Below are 27,062 nucleotides of genomic sequence, written 5' to 3'. Positions count from 1 at the left end.
GGCCGTTTTAGTAACACTCTTAATGTGTGACTCAAACGAGAGAGTTGGGTCGAAGATAATACCCAGATTCTTTACCGAGTCTCCTTGTTTAATTGTTTGGTTGTCAAATGTTAAGGTGGTATTATTAAATAGATGTTGGTGTCTAGCAGGACCGATAATCAGCATTTCCGTTTTCTTAGCGTTGAGTTGCAAAAAGTTAGCGGACATCCATTGTTTAATTTCATTAAGACACGCCTCCAGCTGACTACAGTCCGGCGTGTTGGTCAGCTTTAGGGGCATGTAGAGTTGAGTGTCATCAGCATAACAGTGAAAGCTAACACCGTACTTGCGTATGATGTCACCCAGCGGCAGCATGTAAATACTAAAGAGTGCAGGGCCAAGAACCGAACCCTGGGGAACTCCGCACGTTACCTTGACATAGTCCGAGGTCACATTGTTATGGGAGACGCACTGCATCCTGTCAGTAAGATAAGAGTTAAACCAAGACAAGGCTAAGTCTGACATACCAATACGTGTTTTGATACGCTCTAATAAAATATTATGATCGACGGTATCGAAAGCGGCGCTAAGATCAAGAAGCAGCAACATAGATGACGCATCAGAATCCATCGTTAGCAATAGATCATTAGTCATTTTTGCGAGGGCTGTCTCCGTAGAGTGATTTGCCCTGAAACCGGATTGAAAAGGTTCACAGAGATTGTTAGTCACTAAGTGTTCATTTAGCTGCTGTGCAACAGTTTTTTCGAGAATTTTGGAAATAAACGGAAGGTGGGAGACCGGTCGGTAGTTTACCATGAGGTCAGGATCGAGGTTAGGTCTTTTGAGCAGAGGATGAATAACCGCTTTTTTGAATGCTAGGGGAACAGTGCCGGAGGAAAGTGATAAGTTTATAATATTTAACACTGATGGACCTAATAATACAAACAGTTCCTTGATAAGTTTCCCAGGAAGTGGGTCAAGTAAACATGTTGTTTGTTTTATCCCACTTACACGCTGTAATAATTCCTCTAATGTTATTTAATCAAAAATAGAGAGACTATTTTGGAGGGCAGTGTCCGTCGTATATACAGTCGTATTTGTGTTAATAGAGCCCAGTTGTAGCTGGGATGCGTTGTCTTTAATCTCCTTTCTAATGAGTTCAATTTTCTTATTAAAGAAATTCATAAAATCATCTGCCGAGTGGGTGGAGCTACTGGGAGGAGTCCCTTGTTGGGTTAGCGATGCTACTGTACTAAACAGAAATTTAGGATCGTTTTTGTTGAGGCGGATGAGATTTGAGTAGTATTTAGTTTTAGCTAAGGTAAGCATGCGTTTATAAGTTATTAAACTATCACTCCATGCTTGATGGAAAACCTCAAGTTTAGTCGCGCGCCATTTGCGTTCCAGTTTTCTACATGATAATTTCTGAGCTCTAATTTCTTCTGTAAACCATGGGGTGCGCCTTTTAGGGGCCCTTTTTTGCTTTAGCGGTGCTATACTATCAATAATTTCGCGCAAGGCATCGTCAAAGTTGTTAGTGAGTTTATCAATAGAGCCGACATAATTTGGGAATGGTGCTATTACCGAAGGCAGTAGGTCAGCAAGAGTCATCGTTGTGGCAGCATTAATGTTGCGGCCGCTATAGCAGTTATTATTATTATTAGCTTGTTGACAAAGAGTCAAAACTTCAAATTTTATAAGGTAATGATCGGACATTACTTTAGTATATGGAAGTATCATAACTTTGGAGGTGGTGACACCCCTGACAAGCACTAGATCTATTGTATTACCGTTGCGATGCGTGGGTTCATGTATTATTTGTGTAAGACCACAGCTATCAATTATGGTTTGGAGCGCCACGCACTGAGGGTCCGATGGGGTATTCATATGGATATTAAAGTCCCCCATTATGATTATATTGTCGGCGTGCGTCACTAGATCAGCAACGAACTCTGAGAATTCACTGATAAAGTCCGAATAGGGCCCAGGGGGGCGGTAGATAACAGCCAGGTCGAGAGGTAGCGGTGTGACAGACCTCATAGTAAGCACCTCAAACGATTTATATTTATTATTTAGGTTAGGGGTAAGGTTGAAATTTTCATTGTATATTAGTGCGACACCCCCTCCCCTTTTAAGAGGGCGGGCAACATGCGCATTCTTATAGTTAGGAGGAGATGCCTCATTGAGCGCAAAAAATTCGTCCGGTTTGAGCCAGGTTTCGCTAAGACCAATGACGTTAAGATTGTTGTCTCTAATGACCTCATTAACCAATAACGCCTTGGGAGACAATGATCTTATGTTTAAAAAGCCCATATTATAGGTATTGGGCTGTTTTGACGAGTTTTTGTTAAGATTATCCGTAGTGGCAATATTAACAATGTTGCGTTTATTATGCGTAGTGCACTTTAAATAGTTTCGACCATATCTAGGAATTGATATGACGGGAATTTTCCGATTGTTTGTTTGGTGCTGCAATAGACTGGACATATCATAATTTGCCACCTCAGTAGAATGCATGTCCACCCCTGACACAGACACAACAGAAAAAACATTATGTGAATTGTGTATTATTCTAAGAGAATTGCTATGCGTACATGGATTATCCAGCCTGGCGCTGGCTAGTTCTAGCTTAACTGACTCCTCACCCGGACTAACAGACATTGTAGTTGCCTGTGACCGGGCTTGCTCTAGTGTAGTCAGTCAAGTGAGACTTAAATAGTAGTCTATGTTTCTAGACAGGATGATGGCGCCTTCCTGGTTAGGGTGAAGGCCGTCTCTCATCAGCAAGCCTGGTTTGCCCCAGAAAGAGGGCCAGTTATCAATAAACGTTAGTCCCTTCTGCCTACAGTAGCTAGCCAACCACTTGTTAAGCGAGACTAATCTGCTATATCTCTCATCATTGCCTCTCGCAGGCAGGGGGCCAGAGACAATTACTCGATGCCTGGACATCTTTCTGGCGAGATCACAAGTCCTGGCTATGTTTCTCTTTGTAATCTCTGACTGTCTCATTCTAGTGTCATTGGAGCCAACGTGTACAACTATATTCGCATAATTAGTGGTGCGATTAGCCTGTCGTACGTGTTTACTAGGCCTGTTGCGAGTTAGCTCCCTAAGATTAGCTTCAATGTCAGGTGCTCTGGCCCCGGGGATACACTTTATTGTGGCTGGTTTGCTAAGCTTTATGTTTCGGGTGATGGAGTCCCCTATAACTAAGGTGTGGTGCCCGGTAGACTGGGGTGTAGGACTAGCTAAAGAGCTAAATCTATTATGCGTCTCAACCGGTACACCGTAGCTTGTAGGCCGCTTAGGACTGCTACAAGCTGGGCTAGTTAGCTCGCTACAGCTAACGCTAGCAGATGTGTACGCAACATCTAAAGTTACGACATTACTCTGCTCTAACTGGCGGACACGGCCCTCTAGCAGAGCCAACCTCTCCGTGAGTATGGTGCAAGACGCGCAGGAAGCCATTACTCACAGTGTTTTCTGTCACCGAGTGAAGTTCCTGCTGTCCTCAGGGAAGTGGTCGCGGTCTGTAGGAGTAGCTTCTTACTGACCGGCGCTGCCTTTCTCCGCGCTAGCTTAGCAGCTAGCTAGAGATAGAGCGCTACTTAGCTTTTTCGCAGCAGCGAACAGACGGCGAGCAGTCACGCACGGTGAACCGGAACCATACTTTTTGACGACGTTTTATCAATGTTGGGTTCCAACGTTGATTTGACCATTGCATTTGGGTCAATTCCCAACCAACAACATGGACCCAAAGTTGGACGTCAGTCTCAATTTACATTGTTTCAAAGTCAATTTTAAAAGGTCATATACGTATAATCAACATTACATCAATGTCTTTTGCAAGTGGGTAATAACAAGCCGGTCTTTTGAACGGCTATTTAACAGGAAGCGCCCCTTCAAAGAGCCATAAATCTTCTAATTTATGATTCTCTGAAGGGAGCCGTGTCTCTTCCTTTTAAGGAGCCATTCAAAAGACTGGCTCGTTATATATTTTTACTATAGAAGTAACGTTAAAAGATTTGGATCAGCATTATTCAAATGAACACGTGCCACCAATAATATTCTGTATTGATGGGAGTGATTCTGAAACAATCAGTTAATTCATCAGTGCTCATGGTTCACTTAAAAGAGCTGTTGGAAAGATTTGACATTCTGAAAAGCGCTTTGTGCCGTCTTACCGTTGGGAGTGACAAAAGCAAACAGGAAGTGTGTGACGGCGGTAGCAAAAAGGTGAGGTTTATTGGAAGCTGCAGCAGCGTGAGGAATGACAAGAAGATGCTCGTTTTGGTCTGAAGCCCCGACGTCACTCAGTCTACGTTTCTCCCCGCTCGTCTGTCCGTCCACCTCCATGGGACTACATTCAACCGGCTGGAGGGACAAGGACACAGAGGGGAACAGAGACATTAAAGAGATTCTTTGGGGAAATGAGCCAACGTCAAAGAACGAAGCGCTCCCACTGGGAAGGCCAAACATCTGCTTTTGTTTGTTCTGCTCGTCAGCATGCAGGATGGACTCCAACAGCAGGACTGGAGGGTCAAGTGTCAATCACTGTGTGTGTGTGTGTGCTCTTTCCATACAAGTCATCACAACCAAATGTGCATGGAATTAATAAATGCATAATAGTTGTACGGGTGAGAGGCAATAGAGCCGATATCTTAACACATACATTAACAATAGCATGTAGAGCACAGGTGTCAAACTCCAGGGCCGGGGGCCAGATGTGGCCCGCCACATTGTTTTGAATGGCCCGTGAAAGCTTGGAAATAATATGCATCAATAAAGTACTTTATCTTTCTTTCTTTTTCTATTTTGACAGAAAAAAAAGACATGTACTGCATGCAGTTACAGTATATATCTTTTAAACTTTATCTAATAATGCAACATACTATATTACCATACATTGGAAATTTTGGGGGTAAAAACATACGTAAATATCTACTTAGCCATATGATTTCAAAGCAAGTTATCCATCAAATTGTACACCGTAAACATGACAATATATATTTTTATAACAGTTCGGTCTTTACAATCCTACCGTAAGAAAAAAAAAACGGTGGTACCATTTTTACCTTTACAGTAATACACTGTGAAAACGGCAACCATATTTTTATGCAAAAAAACAAAACTGGCAGCTCAATCACCAGAATTTTACAGTAAAACAGTATGACCATTTTACTGTACATGTTATGCTAAAATTCTGCCATTTTTTAGACCGCAAAATCTACAAAAAAATTTTTTTACTTATCAAATGCATAGGTAATGGTGTGACGATATCACAGTGTTTCCCACACATTCATTTATTTGTGGCGGCCCGCCACAAAAGAATTACGTCCGCCAGAAATAGATTATTTTTTCGTTTTGTTTCGTTTTTGTCCTGGCAAATCATATAGTTGATGTAGATGCCCATATAGGCTGTTCAGATTTACTTTACAAAAGAGAAGTGTAGGTTTCGTCTCTTGTTGCCTTATTTGTATTTGACCACTACTGTTTTCTGTTTATTTGTTACTGACTGTGGCAGGACACCACTGCCTCTGTTTCACTTTATGTTGCTGGTAAATAATATGGTTGTAGTAGTAGGCTAAAGTTAAATTATTTAGTATGCACTAATTAAAGGGGCAGAGCTTTAAGAGACATTTTAGCTTTTATATTTTATAAGATATATTTTTTGTAAGAACCAAAATTAATAAATATATTTCAGTGAATAACTTATTGTTCAAATCTGTATATAAATATGTACATAAAGTGTTGTAATTATATTGTAAAATGGATGGACTTTAAAACAAAACTGTTAATTAGTAAGTATACATTTTTTTAGCCTTTTTAGAGAAATCATATTGTAGTAAATTATGCAAATTACCCAATGATGTCATGGTGACCACGCCCATGGCCACGCCCCAACCGCCAAAGGTATCTTGGCAGTTTATGGGAAACACTGTAACATGTGGCTAATCCTTATACATATATGTTTCCTTTAATAATGTTACAAGCGGCCGGCCCTCCGAGGGCAGCCAAAACGGCAATGTGGCCCTCAAGGAAAACGAGTTTGACACCACTGATCTAGAGTGTTGGTTAAGAACTATCTTGAAACCAAGCTAAAAAATTTACATCAACTTCAGGGAGTGGGGGCGTGAAAAAAATTCTGTCCTCGACAAAAATGTGACTGAGCAAGTTCCAAACTGCTCCTTTTAGCAGGGCTTCTTAAGTAGTGGGGCGGGTCCCCGTGAGGTGTTTGGGGAAAGGGGGGGGGGGGGGGGGGCGTGAGAGGCAATGGCACAATAGCATCTTTAGTGTTAGTAAATAATCATCTTTAGTGTTGGTAAAGAACTTTAAAAAATATATATATATATATTTTTTTTTTTTGAATTTTTTTATTGGGCAAGACACTTCACCCTTGCTCCTGATGGGTGCTGGTTAGCGCCTTGCATGGCAGCTCCCTCCATCAGTGTGTGAATGTGTGTGTGAATGTGGAAATACTGTCAAAGCGCTTTGAGTACCTTGAAGGTAGAAAGGCGCTATACAAGTATAACCCATTTATCATTTATTAATTTATTAATACATTTTTATTAATTAAGTGAAAAATTCACCTGTGAGAAAGTTCCAAACAGCCCCTGTGCTGCAGTGCTTCTTACATAGTGGAGCTGTGATATGTGTGGTGGGGCATGAGAGGGAATGTATCGTATCTCATAAACATTCACCTCGGGAGGGGCGTGAAAAAAAATTCTGTCCTCTAGAAAAATGTAACTAAATGAGTTCCAAACAGCCCCTTTTATGCAGTGCTTCTTAAATAGTGGGGCGGGTCCCTGTGGGGGTGCCATGACTGAGGCATCCGGGCAAGGGGGGGCCGTGAGAGGCAATGGCACAATAACATCTTTAGTGTTAGTAAATTATCACCTTTAGTGTTAGTGAAGAACTATGCTGAAAAATGCGATTTAAAAATTATTTAAAAAAAATAAATAAAAACATCAAGGGGAGCGGCTTAAAAAAAAAAAATTCTACAGAAAAATTCACCTGTGAGCAAGTTCCAAACAGCCCCTGTAATGCAGTGCTTCCTAAATAGGGGGGCTGGCTCACCGGGGGCGCTGTGATATGTGTGGTGGGGCATGAGAGGGAATGGTGTATATCGTAACTAGGGATGTCCGATAATATCGGACTGCCGATATTATCGGCCAATAAATGTTTTAAAATGTAATATCGGAAATTATCGATATCGGTTTCAAAAAGTAAAATTTATGACTTTTTCAAACGCCGCTGTGTATACGGACGTAGGGAGAAGTACAGAGCGCCAATAAACCTTAAAGGCACTGCCTTTGCGTGCCGGCCCAATCACATAATATCTACGGCTTTATGCAACAGCCATACAGGTCACACTGAGGGTGACCGTATAAACAAATTTAACACTGTTACAAATATGCACCACGCTGTGAACCCACACCAAACAAGAATGACAAACACATTTTGGGAGAACATCCGCACCGTAACACAACATAAACACAACAAAACAAATATTCAGAACCCCTTGCAGCACTAACTCTTCCGGGACGCTACAATATACACCCCCTCCGCTACCACCAAACCCCAAATATTTCCCATAGTTGTAATGGATATCAGGATTATCTCAGTGAGAGCATGTCCCAAAATTCCAAGCTGTTTTGAGGCGTGTTAAAAAAAATAATGCACTTTGTGACTTCAATAATAAATATACCATGTTGGCACTTTTTTCCATAACTGGAGTAGAAGTTGTTCTCTTATTTTGGAAAACCTTGTTTTTGATTGATTGATTGAAACTTGTATTAGTAGATTGCACAGTACAGTACATACTCCGTATAATTGACTACTAAATGGTAACACCCGAATAAGTTTTTCAACTCGTTTAAAGTCGGGGTCCACGTTAATCAATTCATGGTAAAGTTACATTGTTTAATGCATCCAGCGAGGCATCACAACAAAATTAGGCATAATGTGTTAATTCCACGACTGTATATATCGGTATCGGTTTATATCGGAATCGGTAATTAAGAGTTGGACAATATCGGAATATCGGCAAAAAAGCTATTATCGGACATCTCTAATCGTAACTCAAACATTCACCTCAGAGGGGGCGTGAAAAAAATTCTGTCCTCTGGAAAAACGTAACTAAATGAGTTCTAAACAGCCGCTTTAATGCAGTGCTTCTGGAGCGAAAGGGGGCGTGAGAGAAATAGCATCTTTAGCGTTAGTAAATAATAATCTTTAAAACAGCCCTTTCATGCAGTGCTTGTTAAATAGTGGGGCCCTGGCAGGAAGGTGCTGTGAGGTGTATGGTGAAGGGGGGGCGTGAGAGCAATGGCATCTCATCTGTAGTGTTAGTAAAGAACACATATAGTTACTAAAATAAAGATAACCAGTAATTTTAGGGTGAGCGCAAAAACAATTCAGTGTGTGAGAGAAGCACTGGTGTAAGACGAGAGGAAGAAAGGTGGAGTGGTGAGAACGCTAGGAAGAGACTTTACAAGCGGTGGCGCGGGCGGGAGCTTCTGTGGCGGCGGTGAAGGCGGCCACGATGGAGGCGAAGACGACGTTGGGGCTCATGGTGGCGTCGATGGCGGCGTGCAGGCCCTGAGCGCTGTAGTAGTGCACCAGGGGGGCCGTCTGGCGGTGGTAGGACTCCAGGCGGGCGCGCAGGGCCGTCTCGTTGTCGTCGCTGCGACGGATGAGGGGCTCGCCCGTCACCTGGGGAGGAACGGTACCAAAAGGATTTAAGGTCACGCATATTGTGAGCGCGCGTCATGATCGGTGGGGGACTCACGTCGTCTTTCATGGGCTCTTTGGGGGGGTTAAACTCCTCGTGGTAGGAGCGACCGCTGGGCTGGTGGAAGAGTCTGCAGGGACCAGGAGGACATCGACCACTTAGTCTATTAAGTGACCGCTCACTTGGATGTGAGATTATCCAGCACATCTCCTCTACAGGGTTACATCTTGTTTGTTGTTGATTGACCGCCATAAACTAACCTCTACCAATTAGGAACTATTCATCATGAATTAATCGTTTCATAACTACAGCATACAAAAAGTGTTTACAATATTCTAATTATGTTTTTGAACACAGAGAAATAATCACCTTTACACTCTTAAAGGCCTACTGAAAGCCACTACTACCGACCACGCAGTCTGATAGTTTATATATCAATGATGAAATCTTAACATTGCAACTTATAAAGTGCAATTTTAAATTTCCCGCTAAACTTCCGGTTGAAAACGTCTATGTATGATGACGTATGCGCGTGACGTCAATAGTTAAACGGAAGTATTCGGACACCATTGAATCCAATACAAAAAAGCTCTGTTTTCATCTCGAAATTCCACAGTATTCTGGACATCTGTGTTGGTGAATCTTTTGCAATTTGTTTAATGAACAATGAAGACTGCAAAGAAGAAAGCTGTAGGTGGGATCGGTGTATTAGCGGCTGGCTGCAGCAACACAACCAGGAGGACTTTGACTTGGATAGCAGACGCGCTATCCGACGCTAGCCGCCGACCGCAAGGATGATCGGGTGAAGTCCTTAGTCCTTCCGTCGATCGCTGGAACGCAGGTGAGCACGGGTGTTGATGAGCAGATGAGGGCTGGCTGGCGTAGGTGGAGCGCTAATGTTTTTATCATAGCTCGGTGAGGTTCCGTAGCTATGTTAGCTTCAATGGCGTCATTAGCAACAGCACTGGTAAGCTTCGCCAGGCTGGAAAGCATTAACCGTGTATTTACATGTCCATGGTTTAATAGTATTGTTGATTTTCTGTCTATCCTTCCAGTCAGGGGTTTATTTATTTTGTTTCTATCTGCAGTTAAGCCCGATGCTATCACGTTAGCTCCGTAGCTAAAGAGCTTCGCCGATGTATTGTCGTGGAGATAAAAGTCACTGTGAATGTCCATTTCGCGTTCTCGACTCTCATTTTCAAGAGGATATAGTATCCGAGGTGGTTTAAAATACAAATCCGTGATCCACAATAGAAAAAGGAGAGAGTGTGGAATCCAATGAGCCAGCTTGTACCTAAGTTACGGTCAGAGCGAAAAAAGATGCGTCCTGCACTGCACTCTAATCCTTCACTCTCACGTTCCTCATCCACGAATCTTTCATCCTGGCTCAAATTAATGGGGTAATCGTCGCTTTCTCGGTCCGAATCGCTCTCGCTGCATTGTAAACAATGGGGAAATGTGAGGAGCCTTTCAACCTGGGACGTCACGCTACTTCCGGTACAGGCAAGGCTTTTTTTTTATCAGCGACCAAAAGTTGCGAACTTTATCGTCGATGTTCTCTACTAAATCCTTTCAGCAAAAATATGGCAATATCGCAAAATGATCAAGTATGACACATAGAATGGATCTGCTATCCCCGTTTGAATAAAAAAATGTCATTTCAGTAGGCCTTTAACCCAATATGGGAATGCTGAGCCAATCAGTGGCCACAATACTGAACAAGCGCGTTCTGATGAGCTTGGTCTCCTGTCATGGCCAGTTTTAATGTACTATTTTTACTTCATTTAGCCATTTTTTACGCTTCAGAATGCTTAATTTAGCCAAAGGTCTTCAGCCTGTTTCAGGCTATCGCCCCTTTATATATTCCATAAAAATGTTTTATTTTATATTGGGGCTCCAGTACTCTGGAATGCCCTCCCGGTAACAGTTAGAGATGCTACCTCAGTAGAAGCATTTAAGTCCCATCTTAAAAGTAGTTTGTATACTCTAGCCTTTAAATAGACCCCCTTTTAGACCAGTTGATCTGCCGTTTCTTTTCTTTTCTGCCCCCCTCTCCCTTATGGAAGGGGAAAGTAAAAAAAAAAAAAAGTGACGATAACCATAGACTGAGCTGCTCAGTGCTATTTCAGTAAGATAAGAGAAAAATATGCAAACATCAATTGGTGTGTTGTGCGCTTATCAATACCTATAAAAGGCCACTAGGTGACAGTATAGCGCTGTTCCCTCTCCATTACACAGTGAGTCCCCACCTGCCACAGATCCTGCGGACCAGCAGGGAATCGTCGACCGCAAACTCGATGACGGAGTCCAGCTTCTCGTGTCTCTTGTCCAACAAGTCGTCCAACTGCAGGGACAAGACGCAGGAAGTCAGCGCCGGGGTAAGGCAGCCAATGGGATGACGCCAGTCCTGACCAGCTCCGCCTGTTTGACCGTGCGAGGGAATCCGTCCAACAGGAAGCCCTTTTTGCAGGGGGGCGTGTCCAGGTTGTTCTCAATGAGCTCCACCACCATCTCGTCGCTCACCTGCACCAGAGGGAGACGCTGGGATTTGGGGGGAGGCGGACATGTCCTCCACAGGAGACGTTGACTTACCAGCTTGCCGGCGTCCATGGTCTGTTTCAGCTTCTTGCCCAGCGCCGAGCCTGACGCCACCATGGCCCTCAGCATGTCTCCGGTGGACAGGTGGCACACGCAGTAGCGCTCGGCCAGCCGGTGGGCCTGCAGAGAGCGAACATTTCTTATGGCTTACTCAGACCCCACAGCAGCCCGTTTAGGCAGCAAACCAGACCGGCCTAAATAAGTGTGTCCTCCACTAGTTTCTGTTCAAGTGGAGGACATTTGGACTGCTGGGGACACAATCTGTGCATGTCAATAATTCAATATGAACTGTCTAAGTTATAGGTGCTCTTCTAATGTTGGCGTTTGCAGCCCGTTTAGGCATCAAACTACAGTATTTGGACCAAACCAAGTGTGTCTTCAGCCGATTACGTTGACGCCATTAAGCCTGTAGGTAGTTTGTGTTCATAGTTAAATGTTGCTATCTTAGCATTTCATTTTGATTGTCACAACAGCCCGTTTAGGCGGCACTCAGCTGGTTTCTGATGAAGTGCAGGACATTTGGCCTGCAGGAGAGGCAGGTAACTCATGTTAAAAGCTAAAAAAAAAAAAGCAGATTAAGTTATATGTTATTTTCTAATGCTGATTTTTGCACCCCATTTAGGCATCAAACCACAGTATTTGGACCAAAACAAATATGTCCTCCCCTAATTACATTGAGGCCATTCAGCCGACAGTTAAGTTTATTTTAATAGTTAAATGTTGCTATCTTAATGTTTCATTTTGATTTCTACAGCAGCCCATTTAGGCAGCAAACTAGACCAGGAAAAATAAGTGCATTCTCCGCTAGCTTTTGTTGAAGTGGAGGACATTTTTCACATAGTTCACATTAGAAGTTAATAAAATGCACAGATTAAGTTATAGGTGCTTTTTTAAGGTTGATGTTTGCAGCCCGTCTAGGCTTCAAACTACACTATTTGGACCAAAACAAGTGTGTCCTCAGCTGATTACGTTGACGCCATTCCGCTTGCAGGTACATTATGTTAATAGTTAAATGTTGCCATCCTAATGTTTCATTTTGATTTATACAGCAGCCCATTTAGGCGGCAAACAAGACTGGTACAAATAAGTGCATTCTCAGCTAGCTTTTGTTGAAGTGGAGGACATTTGACCTGCAGAAGAGGCAGGTAGTTCATATTAAAAGTGAATATTCACAAATTAAGTTGTAGGTGTTCTTCTAATGTTGATGTTTGCAGCCCGTTCAGGCATCAAACTACAGTATTTGGACCAAAACAAATATGTCCTCAGCTGATTACATTGAGGCCATTCAGCCTGCAGTTAAGTTTGTGTTAAAAGTTGAACGTTGCTGTCTTAATGTTTCGTTTTGATTTCTACAGCAGCCCATTTAGGCAGCAAACAAGACCGGCACACATAAGTGCATCCTATGCTAGCTTTTGTTGAAGTGGAGGACATTTGACCTGCAGAAGAGGCAGGTAGTTGACATTATAAGTCAATAAAATACAGATATAGGTGCTCTTCTAATGTTGATGTTTGCAACCCGTTTAAGCATCAAACTACAGTATTTGGACCAAAACAAGCGTGTCCTCAGCTGATTACATTGAGGCCATTCAGCCTGCAGGTACATTATGTTAATAGTTGAATGTCGCCATCCTAATGTTTCATTTTAATTTATACAGCAGCCCATTTAGGCGGCAAACAAGACTGGTACAAATAAGTGCATTCTCTGCTAGCTTTTGTTGAAGTGGAGGACATTTGACCTGCAGAAGAGGCAGGTAGTTGACATAAGTCAATAAAATACAGATATAGGTGCTCTTCTAATGTTGATGTTTGCAACCCGTTTAAGCATCAAACTACAGTATTTGGACCAAAACAAGTGTGTCCTCAGCTGATTACGTTGAGGCCATTCAGCCTGCAGGTAAATTATGTTAATAGTTAAATGTCGCCATCCTAATGTTTCATTTTAATTTATACAGCAGCCCATTTAGGCGGCAAACAAGACTGGTACAAATAAGTGCATTCTCTGCTAGCTTTTGTTGAAGTGGAGGACATTTGGCCTGCAGAAGAGGCAGGTAGTTCACATTAAAAGTGAATATGCACAAATTACGTTATAGGTGTTCTTCTAATGTTGATGTTTGCAGCCCGTTCAGGCATCAAACTACAGTATTTGGACCAAAACAAATATGTCCTCAGCTGATTACATTGACGCCATTCAGCCTGCAGTTAAGTCTGTGTTAAATGTTAAACATTACTATTCTAATGTTCCATTTTGATTTCTACAGCAGCCCATTTAGGCGGCAAACAAGACTGGCACAAATAAGTGCATCCTATGCTAGCTTTTGTTGAAGTGGAGGACATTCGGCCTGCAGGAGAGGCAGGTAGCTTACATTGGACGCTAATAAAATGCACAGATTAAGGGACAGGTGCTCATCTAATGCTGATTTTTGCAGCCCATTTAGGCATCAAACTACAGTATTTGGACCAAAACAAGTGTTCTCAGCGGATTACATTGAGGCCATTCAGCCTGCAGTTAAGTTTGTGTTAAATGTTAAACGTTACTATCCTAATGTTCCATTTTGATTTCTACAGCAGCCCATTTAGGCGGCAAACAAGACTGGCACAAATAAGTGCATTCTATGCTAGCTTTTGTTGAAGTGGAGGACATTTGGCCTGCAGGAGAGGCAGGTAGTTTACACTGGAAGTTAATTAAGATTAAGTGACAGGTGTTCATCTAATGCTGATTATTGCAGCTCATTTAGGCATCAAACTACAGTAATTGAACCAAAACACCTCACCTAATTACATTGAGCCCATTCAGCCTGCAGTTAAGTTAGTGTTAATAGTTAAATGTTGCTATCTTCAGTTTCATTTTGACTTTAACAGCAGCCTATTTAGGCAGCAACCCAGAGGGGCCTTGCAAACAAACCGCTCCTCTCCGAGACAAACTGCAGGTTTGCATAATTCCAAAAAGACGTGTTACAAAAGACGTGTGCGTGCACGCCAACGTGAGAACACTAAGCAGGATGTTGAAAGACAAGAAGTAGGGAGGGTCGTTTTGACACGTGACTTTGTCAAAGGCGCAGGGAATGAGGCTGAGGGGATTTTGCTGTGTATTTCTTTCCCGCTACCCATAATGCACCACTGCCAATGCCCAATGACTCAATGATAGTCAACAGGTTTCATAATCACATCCAGAAATCACAAGGAAACATTTTCAGGGCAGAGAGACAACAAAGAGCAGCTTGTTGAAAAATAACTTCGGAGTTTGTCACTTTATTCATGCTTCGTTTTACTTTGAAGGGCTGGAGAAAAACATTTTTTTTCCCTTACATTTTTTGTCACACAAATGCCACATTCACAAGCATTTTAAAAAAGAGCAATTGTTGATACTTTGCAAAGCTGGTAGAGAAAAAGTTTTAGCCAAGTGTCTTAGAGCAGAGGTGTCCAAAAGTGCAGCCCTCAACATATTGTTGAAGTTAAAATCAACCAAAAATCCTTTCTGCATAGCTATTTGTTGAACACAGGGGTGTCCATTTTTTTCCACTGAGGGCTGCACACTGAAAAACCCCAGCATGCCGGGGCCATTTTGATATTTTTCATTTCCAAAAAACAATAATATATGTGTTTTTTTTAACCTCTTAAGGCCCAAGCTGTTGTTTTTTATTTCTCTTTGCCATTTGGGCTTGTTGGACCCTAATTAGAATAAAAAGTAAGAATCATCTTTTGATATGATGTACTTAGTCCATAAGTACACAAACGTGTACTTCATGTTTAGTGACATGCTAATTCTTACTTTTACACTTTTTCCCCCCAAATTCCATTGTATGTTATACTCTTCTGACACCACCAGATGGCAGTGTAAGTGTCCACATAAGCGGCCATAAGACCCCAATTCAGTAGTGTACACAATTTTGGAAATAAGAGCTAAAAAGGCGCTGTCCACGCATGTGGCCACTAAGCCTTTAGATCATGGTGTCAAACTCTGGCCCGTGGGCCAAATTTGGCTCGCCAAATAATTTAATTTGGCCCTTGAGGCAATATCAAATTAACATTAGAGCTGGCCCACCGGTATTATACAGACATCGCATTCACCGCTAATACTCATACTTGCCAACCCTCCCGATTTTCCCGGGAGACTCCCGAATTGCAGTGCCCCTCCGGATAATCTCTCGGGGCAACCATTCTCCCGAATTTCTCCCGATTTCCACCCGGACAACATTATTGAGGCAGTGCCGTCCTCTACAACATGTCGTCACGTCCGCTTTTCCTCCATACAAACAGCGTGCCGGCCCAGTCCCTTACTATATGCGGCTTTTAAACACACAAGTGAATGCAAGGCATAGTTGATCAAGAGCCATACAAGTCACACTGAGGGTGGCCGTATAAACAACATTAACACTGTTACAAATATGCACCACACTGTGAACCCACACCTAACAAGAATGACAAACACATTTCGGGAGAACATCCGCACCGTAACAGAACAAATACCTAGAACCCCTTGCAGCACTAACTCTTCTGGGACGCTACAATATACACCCCCGCTACCACCAAACCCTACCCCCGCCCACCAAGTTAATGTTGATATTTACCTCAGAAGGCTGCAAATAGAAAAGAGGCATTCAATTCTTTATTTAAATGTTATTTAATATACCATTGATGTTTTTTCGTTTGTTTTTTGAAAGTTGATTTTGCACTATTAAGTTATATAAGCGTTGCTTGTTCCATATTCAGTGTTAAAGCAAATCAGTGTAGCAAACTGAGCAATAATTAGCATTTTATTCATGCACTTTCTCTTGCTACTTCAAGGCTTGAATGTTTTGATTAATTCTAGAGATGTCCGATAATATCGGTCTGCCGATATTACCGGCCGATAAATGCGTTAAAATGTAATATCGGAAATTATCGGTATCGTTTTTTTTATTATCAGTATCGGTTTTTATTTTTATTTTAGTTTTTTTTTATTAAATCCACATAAAAAACACAAGATACACTTACAATTAGTGCACCAACCCAAAAAACCTCCCTCCCCCATTTACACTCATTCACACAAAAGGGTTGTTTCTTTCTGTTATTAATATTCTGGTTCCTACATTATATATCAATATATATTAATACAGTCTGCAAGGGATACAGTCCGTAAGCACACATGATTGTGCGTGCTGCTGGTCCACTAATAATACTAACCTTTAACAGTTAATTTTACTCATTTTCATTAATTACTAGTTTCTATGTAACTGTTTTTATATTGTTTTACTTTCTTTTTTAGTCAAGAAAATGTTTTTAATTTATTTAGCTTATTTTATTGGATTCATTTTTTTAAAAAGTACCTTATCTTCACCATACCTGGTTGTCCAAATTAGGCATAATGTGTTAATTCCACGACTGTATATATCGGTTGATATCGGTATCGGTAATTAAAGAGTTGGACAATATCGGCATATCGGACATCGGCAAAAAGCCATTATCGGACATCCCTAATTAATTCATTATTATTTTATTTTCAAATTTATTATTAGCCTGTGGAAAAAGTTTATTTTGATATTTACCTCAGAAGGCTGCAAATAAAAAAGAGGCATTCAATTTTTATTTAAATTTTATTTGATATGCCATTGATATTTTTTAATTATTATTATTTGAAACTCGATTTTGCATGTCACTATAAAGTTATATAAGCTTTTCTTGTTCAATATTCAATGCAAAACTTGTTTGGGTCCCTATTAAAAGGTTAATTTGTTCAACTTTGGCCCTTGGCTTTGTTCAGTTTTAAATGTTGGCCCACTCTGTATTTGAGTTTGACACCCCTGCTTTAGATAAAGAAAAAAATACAGCCAGCGAAAAAATAGCTCCAGTGTGACAAGATTACCCGTACTGTGCTGTAGGTGGGTAAGGGTGAGCAAATCTAGCGCTCCTTTTCTCCAACTCGTGTTGCAACTTCCCCTGAGCTCATTGTATGTAAACAAACATGGCCACGATCATTTGGGACTTCTTCACAGTTTCAGAGGAAGACATTTTATGTGCCATTTGCAACGAATGCTCTGCAAAAATTCTGTGAGGAGGAAAAAAACAAAAACATCACGCTTTAACACATCAAACCTTATCAGCCACATGGACCGCCAGTATTGCTATGACGGTGTTTTGAAAGCCTATGTAGTCTATGCTAAAGACGCTACCTTAAAGAAAGGTGGATGTTGCTACAAATTACACTTAAATCTACAAATAGATATAAATAAGTTAATCGGTTATCTGGATCGTTCTTGAAAAACAAAGTTATGAGTCAATATTGCCTTGAAAAAACAACATCCTGCATCCCTAGTTTCAACTTTTTCCCGTTACTTTGCAAATCCATCCATCCATCCATTTTCTACCGCTTGTCCCGTTCGGGGTTGCGGGGGGTGCTGGAGCCTATCTCAGCTGCATTCGGGCGGAAGGCGGGGTACACCCTGGACAAGTCGCCACCGCATCACAAGGCCAACACAGATAGACTACATTCACGCTTCCGTCAGTCTTCCCCAGGGCAGCTGTAGCTACGAAAGTAGCTTACCACCACCAGGTGTGAATGAATGATGGGTTTTTAACATGTAAAGCGACTTTGAGTACTTAGAAAAGCGCTATATAAATCCCAGGTGAAGTGAAGTGAAGTGAATTACATTTTATACAGCGCTTTTTCTCAAGTGACTCAAAGCGCTTTACATAGTGAAACCCAATATCTAAGTTACATTCAAACCAGTGTGGGTGGCACTGGGAGCAGGTGGGTAAAGTGTCTTGCCCAAGGACACAACGGCAGTGACTAGGATGGCGGAAGCGGGGATCGAACCTGCAACCCTCAAGTTGCTGGCACGGCCGCTCTACCAACTACTATTTTATTACCTTATATTTTTGTAATACTTTGCAGTGGGCCGTTAAAAACACGCCACAAAACAGCCCTCGGGCCGCACTTTTGACATCGCTGGTTTAACAAAACTAATTATATTTGCATGTCAAAATATTGACTTTTTAATCCAGTAGATGAAACCGTAATAGTATCAGTGCAGTGTCAATACAGCAAGTGAGTGTGCCATACACTCACTGAGGCTATATTTTCCCAATCATCCATCCATGTTCTACCGCTTGTCCCGTTCGGGGTCGCTGGAGCCTATCTCAGCTGCATTCGGACGGAAGGCGGGGTACACCCTGGACAAGTCGCCACCTCATCGCAGGGCCAACACAGATAGACAGACAACATTCACACTCACACACTAGGGACCAAATATTTGCCATTTTATTACCTTACAAGGGGATGGCGTGGCGCAGTTGGGAGAGTGGCCGTGCCAGCAACCTGAGGGTTCCTGGTTCAATCCCCACCTTCTACCAACCTCGTCACGTCCGTTGTGTCCTTGAGCAAGACACTTCACCCCTGCTCCTGAAGGGTCGTGGTTAGGGCCTTGTATGGCAGCTCCCGCCATCAGTGTGTGAATGTGTGTGTGAATGGGTGAATGCGGAAATAGTGTCAAAGAGCTTTGAGTACCTTGAAGGTAGAAAAGCGCTATACAAGTATAAACCATTTACCATTTATTTTTTGTAATACTTTGACTTTGCAGTGGACCGTTAAAAACAAACCGCAAATGGCCCTCGGGCCGCACTTTTGACACCCCGCTGGTTTAACAAAACTAATTATATTTGCATGTCAAAGTAGTGACTTTTTCTTCCTGGACCCCAGGAAGAATAGTCTCCACTGCGGTGTAGACTAATGGGGATCCTTAATAAACTAAACTTTTTAATGCAGTAGATGAAACCGTAATAGTATCAGTGCAGTGTCAATACAGCAAGTGAGTGTGCCATACACTCACTGAGGCTACATTTACCCATCACTATTAAATACGCGTTATCACATGTAACACAAAACTGACAGAAAGTTGTGTGCTTAAAAAGACATGTCTGTTGGTAGTATTATTTAACGGAATAAAACAAAAAGTGTCTCACTTTAAAAGTTTGAACGCCCTGACTGTTTTTAAATGTTGCAAATAAAGCTGCTAAAAGACCACCATTAGCCTTAGCTGCTAGCCACCATGCGCTGCTACTTTCCAAGCTAACTGCTACATGCTAGCGCCGCTAACTCACCTGGGTCCCCTTCCCGGCACCGGGCGGTCCGAGCAGGATGGCCCGGACACCGTCTTGCACGTCGGCTATCGCCTCTTTGAGCTGCGCGCTCGGAGCCATCGGACGACTGAAAGAAGAACTTTGGACAAATTCCGCGTCCCACTGCTGACACCTCAGCCAAGTCGGCAAGAAAGGGACGACCCTTTGCTAGTGATTGGTTAACACCACGTAAACCCCGCCTTTTTAAAAATAAGGACGTTTCTGAATGGTCGAGAGTATCTTCACTTCAGTACGGCATGTGATGATTGGATAAAAATCCGATGACGTATACTAATTGCAAAACCTCCAAAATGATTACGTGTTCCTCTTTTTCAACTAATCTTTTTAACAATATCGCTTATCTGATCCGTCCATTCTTAATTTGGCTTTGACCTATTTTTTTTACAGTTTTATTAGCAGTCAAAATGCTAACCTGCCCGCCCACTTTTGCCTACCGGCAACTATCGGCAGCCATGTTGTCATTTGTCAGAAAACACCCATGTGACCGAGACGAGCCAATCGAGATCTAATACGTCATGATTGACAGACATATTGGCCAATCATTGACCGCAGGAGGATGGCGTGCAAAAAGCGGTTTAAATAAATATGACAATGCATATTTACTAAAATAACACTTGGGTCAAGAGTCGCAGATAGTTGGTTGTATTTTATTTTAAAAAAGTGATTAATACAAAACGTTGTGTGAAGGAACATGTGGCTGATATAATTTCTTGTTTACATACCTAATATTCGGTAGAGGTTGTCATGCGATGTCTTAAAAGGTGCGTTTGACATAACTTGAATTAGATGTGGCTTGACCTCTCCGGATTCTTCTTTGTAAATGCGGGACAAACTACATCAAGTTCTTTTAGCTAGGCCACCTACAGTACTTAGATTGAAGAGAGGACTTTTTCTTTTTTTTTTTGAAAAATACAAAAAGAGGGCGGTTTAATTTCACAATCTATTGGCCAGACTTTAAAAAAAAAACATAAAAACGATCTAATACATTCCCCCTCAAAAAAGTCACCTCACCAGTTGCTGCTGTTTTTCAGCAGCAACCATTTTTCTGTGATGGAGGAAGAAAAATGTTGAGGGAGTTCGGTGGGCTCTGACACAATGCGCCGCCACGAGAGCAACGAGGTGCGTTTAAAATTTCACAGGGAAAAGAAAGAAGAAAAAAAAAGACTGGACAAATAGCAGACATGGTGTCCAAACACAGCAGAGGAAAACATGTGGTTCAATACGTGGTTAGTTGGACCTTCAACAAAGATTACGCTTCTTTTACAGCACAAGTTGCCTCCTCAGTAAGAGTCCACTGGCACTGTCGGTGCGCCTCGTCATCATTCAAACTCATCTTCGGCGTCTGGGGTGTAGTCGTCGTCGCCGTCCTTGTTGGGCAACTGCTGACTCGCCGCCGTGTGCAGCTCTCGCACGGCGAGGATGCGCGTGAGCATGGCCTCCTTGGTGTCCTCGCCCAACGCCGTGTTGGAGAACCACAGCGGGCTGTTGGGGACGCAGCAGCGCTCCGGAAGCAGGTAGAACATGTCGGTGCGCTGCTTCATCGTCTCAGAGCTGCACCAAACACACACACACACACACACACACACACACACACACACACACACACACACACACACACACACACACACACACACACACACACACACACACACACACACACACACACACACACACACACACACACACACACACACACACACACACACACACACACACACACACACACACACACACAACACACACACGTTAAAAGTTGAGTCGTATGACAAAATGATTTAATAGCAGTAAAGATGTCCGATAATATCGGACTGCCGATATTATCGGCCGATAAATGCTTTAAAATGTAATATGGGAAATTATCGGTATCTGTTTCAAAAAGTAAAATGTATGACTTTTTAAAACGCCGCTGTGTACATGGATGTAGGGAGGAGTACAGAGCGCCAATAAACCTTACAGGCACTTCCTTTGCGTAGCCGTATAAACAACTTTAACACTGTTACAAATATGTCCCACACTGTGAACCCACACCAAACAAGAATGACAAACACATTTTGGGAGAACATCCGCACCGTAACACAACATAAACACAACAGAAACAAATACCCAGAATTCCTTGCAGCACTAACTCTTCCGGGACGCTACAATATACACCCCCCGCTACCCCAAGAGAGAGAGCATGAGGAGGTTGAGGTGGGCGGGGTTGGGGGGTGGGTGTGGGAGGGGGGTTGAGGTGGGGGGCTAGGGGGCAGCGGGGGGTGTATATTGTAGCGTCCCGGAAGAGTTAGTGCTGCAAGGGGTTTTGGTTATTTGTTCTGTTGTGTTTATGTTGTGTTACGGTGCGGATGTTCTCCCGAAATGTGTTTGTCATTCTTGTTTGGTGTGGGTTCACAGTGTGGCGCATATTTGTAACAGTGTTAAAGTTGTTTATACGGCTACGCAAATGAAGTGCCTGTAAGGTTTATTGGCGCTCTGTACTCCTCCCTACATCCATGTACACAGCTGCGTTTTAAAAAGTCATAAATTTTACTTTTTGAAACAGATACCGATAATTTCCCATATTACATTTTAAAGCATTTATCGGCCGATAATATCGGCAGTCCGATATTATCGGACATCCCTAGTCTAAACTTTACCGTTACATTTTTTTATATTTTTATTGTAATATTTTCAGAATGTGTTTGTTCTATTTTTGGCCAAAGTAAGACAAAGAAAACAATCTAAAGTTGTCTTTATTTTTTAAGTTTTAATGCCATGATTTTAATAGTCTGGCCCACGTGTGCACAGATTTTCCTCCATGCGGCCCCTGAGCTAAAATTAGTTTGACACCCCTGATATAATCAGATGCCAGCTTTTTTGCTGACATCAATCCGATATCTATATCGGGTCCGGACACCTCTATTTGTTATCAATGTTTCGAAGTGTTCTTTTGTAACCTTGACCCCGATTGTCTAATTTTGCAATTTTAAGTTTTCCTTAAAATTACAGTTTTGTTTAGTTTGTTGTTAAATATTAGTGTGGGAAAGTTGTATTATGAGCGGTTGAAAAGCGCCTGTTCGTCATAAACTTTGGGCTTATCCTGCCACGTCTTTTACGCCGGCTTTTGCTGATAACACTGGTAAACTGCTGAGCATAGCCGTCTGAAGTGGCGATTTCTGTTGGTAAATGAGAAACCATGAGAAATTATCATCACACGTCAACATCTCTGTCAATGTAAACAAGGAAGTAAGCTATGCAGGGAAACGTTTCATTGTTTGCACAGTTGACGTGCGCGTTTGAACACAGCTTAGGGACAAACTGAATTGGTGATGACAATGATTGGCCAAAATGTGCAACATGGTAAGGCCCACCTAAGCGGTTCCCACTGTAATGAGTGATAAAAAAGCCACATTTAACTATGTATATCGCGATAGACACGTAACAGAATCATTTTTTTCCGTTCCTCTTCGTCGAAAGAAGAAAGTTGCGACGTATGAACAAAGGCACTCGCTCTCTGGGGACCGAGCAACGCAGGAAGTGATCACTGATCAGTGGGAAGGACACGCTAACAATCAGGTAACAGTAACAACTATCCAGTTTGGTTGCGCCATCTTGTTGCCTCACAGTTGATTCTTTGCATGGAGTGAGAAGTAATTGTGGATAAAAAAGGAGAAGTCAACTCGCCAGTATGGCAGTTTTATGGATTTTTAAAAAACGGATCATAGTCAGACCAATGTGGTCTGTAAATGATGCAAGGTGCTCATCCCCACCAAGACCGATAGCCGCGCTCTCCCTTTAGAGCACAGCTGTAACTTCCTGGCACTAAAACTGCAGAGAATAGTTATTCTCAGGTTTCTCTATGTTTACATTTTCACACCTTGCACTATTTTGTTACTCTTTATTAAGCATTTATTACATATTCCTTATTTTTGCACCTTCATTTCAGAATCAGAATCAGAATCAGAACAGTTTTATTGCCATTGTTTGAGAACGGGTTCACAAACTAGGAATTTTTCTTGGTGCAATCGTGCAACATAAAACACATATAACACATATTTGGTAATAAAAAGAGCTGTAACTGAGCTTATTAAGTGTTCAATGTGATTTTACAATTTTGTTTATATTGTTTGTTTTCCATGGTACACTAGAAAAACTCACAATCTCACCAAGTATATATATTTCTCATTTCTAGTCAAAATATCGAAACACACTTAATGCAAGCCTCAATCTCCCGAGTAGTATTTTTTCAGTAAGACATGAGAACTTGTTTTTGGACAAATCTCTTGAGCAAAAAAATACTACTTTTGAGCATCACAAGTTTGTTATAAGACAGAAATCTTTACAATACTAGTAAATGTAGCTAATACGTTTAAATTGCTCATTTCAGCATCACTTTTAAGTTTTTAAAGCTTAAATATAATGTTTTTGTGGAGGGGGGAGTGGCCTGCAGCGAAGCGGGGTGTGCCAGGACCGGCCTCGAAATCAGCGACAGGTGATTACATAACAAGGCCCAGGTGGGCCATCTACGCACCTGTCGCTGATTTCGAGGCCGGTCCTGGCGCACCCAGCTTCGCTGCAGGCCCGCAGGCCACGCCCCCCTCCACAGTTTTATTTCAAGAAGTCTTACAAAGACAATTTTGACTTGTTCCATTGACAGATAGTTTTGCTTATTACAAGCAAAATATCTTGTACCGTATTTTTCGGACTATAAGTCACAGTTTTTTTTCATAGTTTGGCCGGGGGTGCGACTTATACTCTGGAGCGACTTATGTGTGAAATTATTAACACAGTACCGTAAAATATCAAATAGTATTATTTATGCCTCATATAACGTACACTTATTCAGCCTGTTGTTCACTATTCTTTATTTATTTTAAATTGCCTTTCAAATGTCTATTCTTGGTGTTGGGTTTTATCAAATAAATTTCCCCCAAAAATGCGACTTATACTCCAGCGAGACTTATATGTTTTTTTCCTTCTTTATTATGCATTTTCGGCCGGTGCGACTTATACTCCGAAAAATAAGGTATTCATTTTTTTGTACTCTTTTTAAGAGGGGAATTTTTCCTTGTGTTACGTTGACATTTCCTTTCCTTTCAGCCTTGATAGCTGAGGGGATTATAATCAGAAAAACGTTACATTTTAAATTAAAAAATGTACATTTATAATTTTATCCCCTGGTCCTTATTTTCCATAGGTCATAAAAATTATCAAGAATTATCGACATAAAACACTCATATCGTGATACAGTTACAGCCCGGTTTCACTAACATACGCACCACTTGGACAGGTAAAACTCGTAGAGTCGGACGGGACAGCGCAGAGGATTGTCCGTGTTCTCCATCATCTCCAGGATCTTCTCCTCTTTGCCCTCCTCCTCTTTGCGCTTCTTGGCCGGCGGAACAATGTCCGGATCTGAACACAAACATACGATGGTTGGACGCGCCGCGCCTCGACAGTTGGCCGCCGTCGTTAACCTGGCTACCTGGCTCGGCGTCGCTGGCGGGTATGGGCGGGTAGAAGCGCAGGAAGGTGGTCTTGCCGTTGCTGTTATCGGTCTTGGTGCAGCGCATGACGTGGGCGAAGGACAGCTGGCGGTGGTGCTCCGCCGTGGTGAAGCCGAAGTTCTTGCAGAAGAAGTAGAGCAGCGTGTTGAGGAGGACGATGGGCGAGTACACGCCCAGCTGCTTGCAGTCCCACAGGTACTCCTCCGCCACGCGGGAGTGGACGTAGCCTGCGGCGAGAGGGCGTAACGTGACAAAGCGTTCAGAAACGCACGCACGCACAGCGGATCGGCGCCGACTCACCGCTGTCTGTGAGCAAAGGCTGGAACCCTCTGAGCATTCCGGTGAACTCGGTGGAGAACTTGCAGTAGAAGGGGTCCATGAAAATGTTCTCCACTCGGCCGTTCTCAAACAAATGCTGCAAGGGAGCGGTAAAGGCGTCAGCGACTTGTTCAAAGCTCAACACTAACGGCGTCTTCTCAGCGAGGTCTTGCCTGCTGGATGCCCAGACAGAGGTAGAAGAGGCTGTCGGGGCAGTAGCGCTCGCCATTGGGCCGCTTGACCTCGGCGATGAAGCGGCAGAGGCCGTAGCTCAGCTCGGCCGTGGTGCAGCGGAGGATGTCGTCTTTCAGCACCAGGGGGCGCACTGCAAGATGGTCAAAAACAAAGCAAACGTGGGAACTGGAATTCTTGCTTAACATATACCGTATATGAGGCCCACTTAAAATGCTTTAATTTTCTCAAAAATTGACAGAGCGCCTTATAACCCGGTGCGCCTAATGTACGGAATAATTTTGGTTGTGCTTGCCAACCTCGAATCTATTTTATTTGGTACATGGTGTAATGATAAGTGTAACCAGTAGATGGCAGTCACACATAAGAAATACGTGTGGACTGCAACATGACACCAGTAAGCAACACCAAAACTTGAAATGTTCCATTGAGAATATAGAACGTTACACACGGCGCTCAAAAAGCTATGAAGCCGCACCGCTTGATGGATTGTCGGTGCGTCACGGCTACAGTCGTCGGACGTACTCTTCAACATACGAGTATTAGTATGGTGTGTGTGTGTATGAGGACCGCAAAATGGCACCTATTAGCAAACATTTTATTGGGCGTTTTGTTCCGCAATATTAGGCAAAACAAACTTTTCTTACCGTCTAGTACCTGCTGATGTGTATTTGGGATATGCATAAATCCTGAAAATTTGCGTGCGTGCACCTTTGTAGTCCGTGCCGACACCGTAGTTGATAAGCTTCTTCTTTTTCTCTATCCTCTTATTATCATACTTGCCAACCCTCCCGATTTTCCCGGGAGACTCCCGAATTTCAGTGCCCCTCCCGAAAATCTCCCGGGGAAACTATTCTCCCGATTTCCACCAGGACGACAATATTGGGGGCGTGCCTTAAAGGCACTGCCTTTAGCGTCCTCCACAACCTGTTGTCACGTTCGCTTTTCCTCCTTTCAAACAGCGTGTCGGCCCAGTCACATAATATATGCTGATTTTACACACACACGTGAATCCAAGGCATACTTGATCAACAGCCATACAGGTCACACTGAGGGTGGCCGTATAAACAACTTTAACACTGTTACAAATATGCGCCACACTGTGAACCCACACCAAACAAGAATGACAAACACATTTCGGGAGAACATCCGCTCCGTAACACAACATAAACACAACAGAACAAATACCCAGAACCCCTTGCAGCACTAACTCTTCCCCATCTCCTGAATTCAGAGGTCTCAAGGTTGGCAAGTATGCTTATTATGTGACATTCATCCTCCGCTGTTGCCATTTCTAATATAATATAGTGTAAAGTTCTAATTTATATCTGTCAGTCGACTCGCTATGGAAGCGCTAAAAACTACCGGTGTAGTGAGTTGACATTATTCACCCACGGAACTTTAGTTATTAGAGCGGTCGGACGTTTTTTCACAGGACACATTTCCGGCGTTGTTGCACTAGTGAGCCACGGATGAGAAGACGCTGCTCTGTTGTTGATTTAAGTAAAGTCTGCATGTCATTAAAATGGTTAGCTCCATCTTTTGACACTTCTTATTGTTTACTTTTTTAATATAGTATACTCTGGACTGAAGCTGTGTGCCTTCATTGTTTTTGTAGCTGTTGTTTTGAGGCATGTTTAAAA

The 27,062-nt window shown here is 42.5% G+C and overlaps 2 protein-coding genes across 3 annotated transcripts in view; both read right to left on the bottom strand.

The window, feature by feature from the left end:
* Positions 1 to 4,183: 4,183 nt before the first annotated feature.
* Positions 4,184 to 19,582, bottom strand: ak2 (adenylate kinase 2). Its single transcript, XM_062047369.1, has 7 exons — positions 19,388 to 19,582; positions 11,306 to 11,431; positions 11,126 to 11,236; positions 10,963 to 11,057; positions 8,771 to 8,843; positions 8,475 to 8,694; positions 4,184 to 4,353 (listed from the first exon to the last, which is right to left on the bottom strand). Exons 1-7 carry the CDS (start codon positions 19,484 to 19,486, stop codon positions 4,346 to 4,348), a joined length of 732 nt encoding a protein of 243 aa, XP_061903353.1. The 5' UTR covers positions 19,487 to 19,582; the 3' UTR covers positions 4,184 to 4,345.
* A 470-nt stretch (positions 19,583 to 20,052) lies between these two features.
* zmym4.1 (zinc finger MYM-type containing 4, tandem duplicate 1) overlaps positions 20,053 to 27,062 on the bottom strand; it is a 61,544-nt gene continuing 54,534 nt past the window's right edge. For both annotated transcript variants that reach the window (XM_062047370.1, XM_062047371.1), the window contains 5 exons: positions 25,401 to 25,552; positions 25,210 to 25,324; positions 24,888 to 25,136; positions 24,682 to 24,817; positions 20,053 to 20,977 (listed from right to left, as the gene is read on the bottom strand). In XM_062047370.1, the coding sequence (XP_061903354.1) occupies positions 20,746 to 20,977; positions 24,682 to 24,817; positions 24,888 to 25,136; positions 25,210 to 25,324; positions 25,401 to 25,552 (884 nt within the window). In that variant the 3' untranslated portion in view covers positions 20,053 to 20,745. The remainder of the gene's footprint in view (positions 20,978 to 24,681; positions 24,818 to 24,887; positions 25,137 to 25,209; positions 25,325 to 25,400; positions 25,553 to 27,062) is intronic.

The sequence above is a fragment of the Entelurus aequoreus genome, linkage group LG05 (genome assembly GCF_033978785.1).
Source record: "Entelurus aequoreus isolate RoL-2023_Sb linkage group LG05, RoL_Eaeq_v1.1, whole genome shotgun sequence".
Classification (NCBI taxonomy): Eukaryota; Metazoa; Chordata; class Actinopteri; order Syngnathiformes; family Syngnathidae; genus Entelurus; species Entelurus aequoreus.
Note: the sequence above shows the minus strand (reverse complement) of the source record. Positions and strands in the feature narration are given on the sequence as shown.

Bases quoted from the DNA above. Each gene is read 5' to 3' on its own strand.
- ak2 (XM_062047369.1), bottom strand. From the start codon at position 19,486: ATGGCTCCGAGCGCGCAGCTCAAAGAGGCGATAGCCGACGTGCAAGAC. The intron at 11,432-19,387 runs GTGAGTTAGCGG...CGCTCTCTGCAG, and splicing joins GTGCCGGGAAGGGGACCCAG to GCCCACCGGCTGGCCGAGCG. The intron at 8,844-10,962 runs GTGGGGACTCAC...TGGTCCCTGCAG, and splicing joins GTCCGCAGGATCTGTGGCAG to ACTCTTCCACCAGCCCAGCG.